This window comes from Mus pahari, chromosome 23 (assembly GCF_900095145.1).
Source record: "Mus pahari chromosome 23, PAHARI_EIJ_v1.1, whole genome shotgun sequence".
Classification (NCBI taxonomy): domain Eukaryota; kingdom Metazoa; phylum Chordata; class Mammalia; order Rodentia; family Muridae; genus Mus; species Mus pahari.
In genome coordinates this window covers 32,677,700-32,687,610 of record NC_034612.1, presented here as the reverse complement: position 1 = coordinate 32,687,610, position 9,911 = coordinate 32,677,700, and the positions used below count along the sequence as shown (strand labels likewise).

The window sequence follows — 9,911 nt, the reverse complement described above, 5'->3', positions numbered from 1 at the left end:
CTCTTGGTTTCTCTGTGTAGCCCTGGCTGTCCTGGAACTCACTCTGTAGACCAGGCTGGCCTCGAACTCAGAAATCTGCCTGCCTCTCCCTCCCAAGTGGTGGGATTTAAGGTGTGCACCACCACCGCCCGGCCTCCTTTACCTTTTTAACTTTTAGCCATCCCACCCACCTGCCTTCCTACACGTATGTTTTGTTTTGTTTTGTTTTTTTCTCCTGTCTGGTCTTGCATACTGATTTAAAACCTGCATTTTAGTATTGAAAATGTATCTGGCTTATTAGATTTTATTTTAAAAATCTCATTAAAATGCTGTGGATGCGGCTCTGTGGTACTTAGCATGAGGTTCTATCCTTAGTACCAAATCAATCAATATCAATCAATCAATCAATCAATCAGTCAGTCAGCCAGTCAGTCAATCAGTCAATAAGTAAATAAATAGGGCTGGGATCTGGCTCAGCTGGTAGATGCTAGCCTAGCATGTCTGAAACCCTACAATTGATGCCCAATACTGCACAAATTGGGTATGGTGGCATGTGCCCATAATCCCAACTCAGGCAGCAGAGGCTGGAGGATTGCAATGATCTCAAGGCCAGTCTGTTCGCATCTCGCCTTTTCCAGGTGTAGGGGACAGTGAGGCTTGGCTACTCTTTCCTCACATTTCCTCCTCTTCCAGGTCGGATGAGTGGCCTCGCCACTTAAAGATCATGTGACTAGCCAGGCTAGGTGGCCTGCATGTGCAGTCCCAGCACTGGGGAGGCAGAAGCAGGAGGACTGAACCCTCGAGGCTGAGTGGACTGTTGCGTTGGCTTTGTTGAGGTTCGGTCTGTTGTTATGTAAATTCTGCATCCCAAGGTCTAGTGGCTTCAAGATGGGTTTTGTGTCTTTTATTTGGGAACTGGATGATCTAAGGTGGGGTAGAACCCCCCAAATAATGTTTACTACAGCAAGTTCCATTCATTTAGTATAGCTTTGGGGGGGGGCGGGAGCTTGAGGTTGAGATCAGGATTTTCACATACTAAGCAAGCATTCGGTGGGCTGTACCCTCTGTACCAGTCCACAACTCCCTCTCTTTTTACCTGATTTATTGTGTTAATCTGTATGTGGAGGTACACACATACTACGGAACCCACGTGGGAGTTAGAGATCAGCTTGTGAGAGATGGGTCTCTCCCACCACTGTGTAGGTCCCAGGATTTGACCTCAAGTCATCAGGTTTGGTAGCCTTTAGTTGCTGAGCCGTCTCGCTGGCCCCCCTTTGCTTTGGATGGTGTGTCTATACATTCACCTGTGTGTGTGTGCAGTGCAGCTGTACATGTGCACGTGTGTCCCTAGAGACTGACTCCAGGTGTCTTCCTTAGTTTTCCTCTTGTTTTCTTTTTTCTGATACTCCACGTTCTTGCTGAACGTGGAGCTCCACGAGTCAGCGCGACTGGCTAGCCAGGAGGGGGTTGAGCATTCTGTACTCATCTACCGGCATTTGGCCTTGGATTCTGGCTCAGTTTGGGAGCCTGCCAAGGGGTTGCAGTGACATGGCCATCGGGGCTTCAAGGCTGGCCGCAGAATGGGAATTCTGTTCTCCAGAAATGGGGGAGCTAAGAGTGTTGGCTCTCACGTGGGAGATCTAACTATCTTTTTTTTGTTTGATCGTTAGTTTCAAACAAGGTGTGAGCTGTGTAGCCCAGGCTGGCCTTGAGCTCCTGAGTCTGCAGCCTTTGCCTGCACAATGTTGGGATTAGCATACCTACAGCCTTGGGTTTACTTCTTTGACTCCAGCTTGGTCCTGAAGCATCTATATTTGATATATTCTGTCTGTTCACACCAGAACTCTGGGTCGTGACTCAGGAGGTCAAGTGTCTACCATGCAAACACAAGGACCTGAGTCTCTAACACCAATGTAAGAAGTCAGGCATGGCACTGTACGTCTGTAACCACAGCCCTGGGGTGGCCAGAGACTGGTGCATCCCTGGAGCTCATTGGCAGCCAATGGAGTCAAGTCAGTGAGCTTCAGTTTCAGTGAGAGACTCTGAGATCTCAAAAAAGAAGATGGAGACTGGCTAAGGAAAACACCCAGTATCAGCCTCCGGCCTCCACAGGCACCCAAGCACGTGGGTACTCACATGAACACATACATCCCTCTGTGTGTGTCTGTCGGTCTGTCTGTTTCTCTCTGTGTACTCTGTGTGTGGTGTGTGTGTGTGTGTCTATTTCTGTCTGTCTGTCTGTCTGCCTGCCTGCCTGCCTGTCTGTCTCTCTTTCTCTCTGTCTCTATCTCTCCTACACATACACACACAAACACACACACACACACACACACACACACACACACCTGGTTTTCTGCAGGGAACTGATGTTTTTTTTTCTCTTGGTTTCTCTGTGTAGCCCTGGCTGTCCTGAAACTTACCATAGACCAGACTGATCTCGAACTGACAGAGCTCCTCTTCCCTCTGTCTCCTGAATGTGTGCCACCTCTGCCCGGCTCTGAAGCACTATTGTACACTTACATATCTGAACACTTTTCAGCACTGAAAAGGAGGGAGGGCTGGGTGCGGCTTGGCGGGAGAGCGCTTGCCGCTTCGCGTGTCTTGGTTTCCTTTCTTGTTGCTGTGATGAGATGTTCTGACAAGAATGATATAAGAGAGAGGCAGCTGATCACATGGCACCCACAATCAGGAGACTGTCGAGACAGGGTCTCACTATGTATACCTGGCTGATTTGGAACTCTCTGGGTGACCAGGCTGGCCTCTAACTCCCAGAGATGTACCTGCCCCTGACTCCCAACCTTGGATTAAAGACCCAACCTCTTTCTCCACTGACAGTCTAGGATTCCACCCAGGGATTGGGTAACACCCACAGTGGGCGGGTCTTCCTACCTCAACTAACAAACTCAAAGTAGTTCTCACAAGTATTCCTGGAGGTCATCTCTCAGGGGTTCTAGATTCTGTCAAGTCATCCGTTCACCCTAACCTAGCACACACAGGGCCTTGGGGTCCTTCTCCAGCTCTGCAGCAAATAAAATGAATTACATAGGAAAGGGGCTGTGGAGGTGGCTCTGTTGGTGCATCCAGTGCAAATGTGGGGACCTGAGTTCAGTTCTCAGTACCCACACACAAACTGGGTGTGATGTCAGCATCCACACACGTGTGCAAGCACACACACAAAATAAATAAACAAAATAAAACACTTTTTATAGAAGTAAAAATCCATATTGGGTCAGCGAAATGGCTCATCAGTGAAAGGTGCTTGCAGTCAAGCATAGCAGCCCGAGTTTGAGTCCTGGCACACCCACTAGATAAAAGGAGAGAGCCACCCCTGTACGTTGTTTACTGACCTTCACATGGACACCCCGATTCAAGCACACACACACCCTTTAGATAAAGGGAAAGAAGACCTAACAACACCGCAGAATCACAGCTGCATTATACTAAATCAGTTAAAAACCTGACCTAAAGATTGTATAATGGGGAAAAGAAAACAGAAGAAAGAGTTGAGAATTGTCACCAAAATGATCTTTCACAAGGATTTTTTTTTTCAGTGTTGTGGATAGAAACCAGGGCCCCATACATATTAAAGAGGTACTCTACTGTCAAGCCAAGTGCCACACCCCAGCCCCTCACTGGGGAATTCTAGGCAGGGGCTCTGCCACTGAGCCACACCCCAGCCCCTCACTGGGGGGATTCTAGGCAGGGGCTCTGCCACTGAGCCACACCCCAGCCCCTCACTGGGGGATTCTAGGCAGGGGCTCTANCCTCACTGGGGGATTCTAGGCAGGGGCTCTATCACTGAGCCACTCCCCAGCCCCTCACTGGGGGATTCTAGGCAGGGGCTCTATCACTGAGCCACACCCCAGCCCCTCACTGGGGGATTCTAGGCAGGGGCTCTGCCACTGAGCCACACCCCAGCCCCTCACTGGGGGATTCTAGGCAGGGGCTCTATCACTGAGCCACGCCCCAGCCCCTCACTGGGGGATTCTAGGCAGGGGCTCTACCACTGAGCCATGCCCCAGCCCCTCACTGGGGGATTCTAGGCAGGTGCTGTGAGCACTGAGCACTGAGCATCCTCAGCCCTAAGGTCTCCTTTAGCATGGTCCATTTTCGTTCTAGATGCACACCTTCCTCTTTGACACATTTGGACAGATTGTTTCCTATTCAAGCACAGTCCCCTCCCACCTAGGAATGTGCTTTGTCTTGATCCATCTACTGGGTCTCCAAAACAGGCTCTCATGTAAACTCACTGTGTGGTTCAGGCTGCCCTTAAGTACTGATTCTGACTTGGGATTACAGGCATGCACTGTTATACCCGCTGTACTGCTATTTATGCATGATGGTGAGCTTGTGACCAAAAAACAAAACAAAACAAAAAAAATCCTTTCGGGCTCCTACCACCATGTTACAAAATACGGAGACAATCTTATTATATACAAACTAAATCAAAAAAGGTGACTTTATTGCCATTAAAAATGCCTGTCTGGGGCTTTTGGGAGAAAAAAACGCTGGGTCACAAGGAGTTAAGAGAAAAGTCCATGGGTCTTTGGGGTGGTGGGAATGGTTTCTTGGGCCTCTGCCAAGGCATGCTCCCCCCACCTTCAACCCTTCTCTCCCCTCCCCCTCCATTCAATAGCTACAGCCTAAAAGAGAGACAAGGGGAGTTCTGTGGAGACAGAAATAAAAAAATAATGGCCTGCCCTAGGTCTCCATGGCAACCGTGACATCACCCTGGACCCACATGGCTGGCACCATGGGTGGCTTGCCTGGTGTTAAAGGCACAGGGGAGAATACGGTGGTGCCTGGTGACAGGTGCAGGGCCCCACCCACCCCCACCCACCCCTGACGCCCAGAGGGTGATGAGCTTGCCCACCCGTAGCTCTCTTTACCAGCTGTCCACCCACTTTTAGACCAGCTGTTGGCAGCATCAATGGCCACTGCTTCTTGGGGGTCTTTGACAGAGCAAATCGACACCCCTGCTGTGAGCTGGACCAGCATCCTCTGCCTGCAGGAGCAGAGTAGCCAATGCCCAGTGCTTGAGCACACACAATTATTCTCTCGAAGTGGTTGGAGGGCTGAAGTCCAGGATGGAAGGATGGGAAGGGCTTTCTAGCTCTGACGTGTCCTCCTCCAGGTTCTGGGACCTTTGCTGGCTTGTAGACAAGTTGCTGCCATCACTGCATCTGTGGCTTAAGGTCATCTTTGCCCTGTAATGGTCTTAAATGACATCCTGTTCTATGTTGTCCTCTGCCCTCTTTAAAATTTTAGTTGTAGTACTGGAGCTTGAACATAGAGTCTTGCATATGCCAAGCCACGCCCCCAGCCGCTCACTGGAGGATTCTAAGCAGGGGCTCTACCACTGAGTCATGCCCCAGCGCCTCACTGGGGGATTCTAGGAACTGAGCCACATCTCCCAACTTCTTGTTTTGAGTCAGGACCCCACTAAGTTGCCCAGACTTAGTCTCAGCCTCACCATCTGTCTCCAGCAGCTCTCAAACTTGTGACTCTCCTGTCTCAGCTTCCCAAGTCGCTTGCATAATAGACCTGTGCCATCAGGACTGGATGCCTGGATTATTTTTCTTTTAAGTGTATGGGTGTTTTGTCCGTATGTCCATGTCTCAGGTCCCCTGAAATGGAACTTACAATCTGAACTTTGATTGCTTGGAAGAACAGCCAGTGCTCCTAACTAACGAGTTAATTCTCCAGAGCCTGCGCGTCTGCTCTGCACTCTGCCCCTGCAAAGGCACCTAGATCGTGGGATGGGAAACCCTGGGAGTTGGTTGCTATGCTCCTGAAATCCTGAGACTTTCAGCCTGGAGTCTTCATTTTCTCATCTGTCTGATGAGCACAGAGTTCCCCTGTGCATGTGACAGTGGGATTACATGAGTAGGACTGTGCTTACGGCTGGGCGGATGTGCTTCCATGACAAGGGCTGGATGCCAAGGAAGTGCAGTGGTCAGCGCAGGCGAAACAGAGGAGCCGACACGGTCTCCAGAGTCATCGAGGCTGTCAGCTGAGTCAGACACAGGAACACGAGGACAGGACAAGCCCTGGAACCAGCACTGGTCTGCTCCCTCCAGCCTTTGCTCCTGCCTTGCCACACTAGCACTTCAGACGATACCATACAGAAAACATCCAATAAATATCCCATGAGCTGTAGGGGCAGAGAGCAAACTCACGGAGGGCACTCATCAAAATCTCTGGTGTATTTACCAACATGAACCCAGGATACAGAAGTGCTCAGTGAGTGCTCTCTGAGCTGTCCCTGCCATGGAGACAGCAAGAGGAGGTGCTCTGCAGGTGCTCCATCTGCTGTATCAGCAGAGACCTGGCATACAGAAGGTACTAAATGGATGCCCCGGGGTCCCCGTATTGGTCCAGCATGCAGAAGGCACCCAGTAAGACCTTAAAGGATTATGATGCACAAAGACCTTTGCACTGTACATTTGGGGGAAATGCACAGTAATAATTGTGGTTGTGTGTGTGCACATGAACCTGCATGTAAACACCAGAGCAGGTTCCTGGGCGTTTCCATCATCCTCTATTTTGTTACCTCGAGAAGGTCTGTGTCTACCAGGCTTGGTTAGACTGGCCACCGAGAGGTCGGGATCTGTCTGTCTATGCCCCGCCCCCCCAGGCTGGCATTACAGAGGTGTACAACCATAACCGACTTTCAACACGGGTGCTTGGAATTCAGTCTCAGGCCCTAGTACTTCTCCCCACTGAACAGTTCCTTAGCCTGCAGAACTGGCGTCTTAAGGGAGGACCTTGAAGTCTTCGGGCAACTGACTCCTCCTGGTGGTAGATGCTGGGCAAAGCTCCAGGGGAGACTCGAGTACCTCTGCTCAGAGAACACTGCCCAGCTGCCCGGCTCTGTCTGTTCTGTTCCACTGGGAGGCAATGTAGACCTGGGAAACCTCTTCCTGGCCCCGCTGGCTCTTAAGTGTCAGCCGGGCTAAATAAAGAGCCCTTCACACTCCTATCATGGTAGAGCCAGCTTCAGAAGCCACCAGTTCTGTGCCACCTGGTGAGGTCACTTCTCTGCTCCAGACTGTGCTGTGTGACAATAGAGGGGAGGAAAGGCATTCTGAAGGAAGGGCTCAGACACCTACATACAAGGAATGCTTATTATTTTAAAATATTTGTTTATTTATGAGACAAGGCCTCAATATGTAGCTCTGGCTGGCCTGAAACTATCTACGTAGTCCAGGCTGGCCACGAACACACAGAGATCTGCTTGTCTTTGCCTCCCAAGAGATGTTCGCCACAGATGTTTATTAATGTGTATATTGTGCATCTGTTATGTATATAGGTGTCCATGGAGGCTAAGAGCACATCGGATCTCCTGGAACTGGAGTTCTCAGTGGTTGGGAGCTGGATGATGTGGGTACTGGGAACTGAACGTGGATGTTCTGCAAGAGCAGTAAGAATTCTCAACTACTGAGCTATGTCTAGCTCCAGGAATTCTTATTTTTAAAACGCTTTTCATTCCAGCACTTGGGATGCAGAGGCAGGAGGATCTTTGTGAGAATTGAGGCCAGCCTGATCTACAGAGTGAGTTCTAGGATAGCCAGGGCTACACAGAGAAACCCTGTCTTGAAAAACGAGAGAGAGAGAGAGAGAGAGAGAGAGAGAGAGAGAGAGAGAGAGAGAGAGAACATAGGTCTAAGAATGAGACAAGGTGATGCCTGTCTGTTAACCCAGCACTCAGGATCCCCCTGCTTCTATCCCTGAATGATGCGGGTATCACACACATGCACCAATTACAGCTGTGTATGAAGTCCTGAGGACAGAGCTCTGAGCTTTGCACATGCTAGGGAAGCACTCAAGTTATATCCAAGCCCCAATAAAGGTTTTTTTTTGTTTGTTTGTTTGTTTGTTTTTTGTTTTTGTTTTTGTTTTTGGTATTTTGAGACAGGGTTTCTCTGTGTAGCCTGGCTGTCCTGGAACTCACTCTGTAGACCAGGCTGGCCTCGAACTCAGAAATCCACCTGCCTCTGCCTACCAAGTACTGGGATTAAAGGCGTGTGCCACCACTGCCCAGCTCAATAAAGGTTTTTTATTTCCTAAATTAATATCATGTTGATTAGACATGAAGCACTTAGCAGTAAAAATGTTTAAGGCCAAGGAGATGGTTTACTAGGTTAAATGTGTGTTGTACACTCATGGGAACCTGAGTTCATATCCCAGAACTGATGTAAAAGGCTGGTGCCTGAACCGCCAAAATTGGCAGCAAGAAACTGGGGAGGTGGAGACAGGTAGATTTCTAAGGCCCACTGGCTAGGCAGCCAGTCTGGTTAGCAAGCTTTGGGTTCAGTGAGAGACCCTGTCTGAAAATAAGGGAGGAGTATGATTGAGGCAGGCACGCAATGTCACCTACTGGCCTATTCGTGTACACACAGAGGCAATCACCAACGCATACACCATGCAAGCACACACATGCAATTAAAAAAAATGTAATGCTCGGAAAGGGCGCAGGAAGGAAGGAGAGGAGCGAATCTGTACGGGTGAGAAGCTGGACTATGGCTTTCTTGGCCAGGTTTTCTAAAACCCTGCCTCTCATTGCAGGTTTATGAATGACCGAGTCCCGGCGCACAAGAGATACCAGCCCACTGAGTATGAACACGCAGCAAACTGTGCCACCCATGCTGTGAGTTAACTTATGGGGTGCTGACATGGGGACCCTTCAGGGTGGGGGCAAGGAAGGCACTTTTCCTCAGTCTGTTGTGTATATGTTGTCTGTGTGTGTGTATAAGCAGGTGTCTGTAGAGGTCAGAAGAGGGGGTCGGGCGCCCTGGAGCTAGAGTTACAGGCAGTTGTAAGCTGTTCAGAGTAGGTGCTGGGATTGAACCCAGGTTTTCTAAAAGAGCACTGAAGGCTGGATATGGTGGTTATGGTTGTGATGGTCTCCTCCTCCTCCTCCTCCTCCTTCTTCTTCTTCTTCTTCTTCTTCTTCTTCTTCTTCTTCTTCTTCTTCTTCTTCTTCTTTTTCTTCTCCAAGACAGGGTTTCACTGTGTAGCCCAGGTTGACCTCGAACTCAGAGATCTACCTGTTTCTGCCTCTGGAATGTGGCAATTAAAGGAGAGGATCACCACCACCTGGCCCATGGTGCACATCTTTAGTTTCAGCACTTGGGAGGCAGAGGCAGGAGAATCTCTGTGTGTCTGTTGCTATTCTGGTTTACAGAGTGAGTTCCCATGACTTCATACCTTTACACATGGTGTCTCCATGGAAACTTCATGCCATCCCCCTCCCTGGAACTCTTGCCACCCTGATCCACCCTGCCTATTCAACCCCTTTCACTATGCAGACAAGTATGAACTTGAGTTCCGGTTTTTCCTACAGTCCACACCTCCTGAGTGTGTACTACCATGCTTGCTTTATGTGCTGCTGGGGATGTCATCTGGGAATAACACACAAGCCCTCTGTCAACACAACTATGAGACTGTACATTTTAAAAAAACCTTGAAAGAAGACTGGGACGTAGTTCAGTCGGTAGAGCCTTGAGCAGAATGAGGGAGGTCTTGGGTACCACTCCCAGCACTGCAAACCAGCAAACAAACCTAGAAGGACTTTTGGACTTTTCATCCTAAAGCAATGATAAATGTTTAAGAAGATAGCTGTCTTTGACCTGAGTTTGATTCTCAGCACCCATAACAGACAGCTCACAACAGCCTGTAGCTCCATCTTCAGGGGACCCTACTGCCCTCTTCTGGCCTCCATTGGTATCTGCACTCACATGCACCACCTCCTAACATAATTAAAAATAAGTACTTAATTGATGATGATGGTGATGATGATGTGATTGTTGTGAAGAAGAGGAAGAAAAGAAGGGGAGGGGAAGGAGGAGGAGGAGGAGGAAGAAGAGGAAGAGGAAGAGGAAGAGGAAGAGGAGGAGGAGGAGGAAGAGGAGGAGGAGGAGGAAGAGGAG

General features: G+C 49.4%; 1 protein-coding gene across 1 annotated transcript in view; it reads left to right on the top strand.

The window, feature by feature from the left end:
• Positions 1 to 9,911, top strand: part of Mmd2 (monocyte to macrophage differentiation associated 2) — a 46,901-nt gene that overhangs the window by 21,431 nt on the left and 15,559 nt on the right. Inside the window, exon 2 of the mRNA XM_021186869.2 lies at positions 8,548 to 8,629. Within this exon, the coding sequence (XP_021042528.1) occupies positions 8,548 to 8,629 (82 nt within the window). The remainder of the gene's footprint in view (positions 1 to 8,547; positions 8,630 to 9,911) is intronic.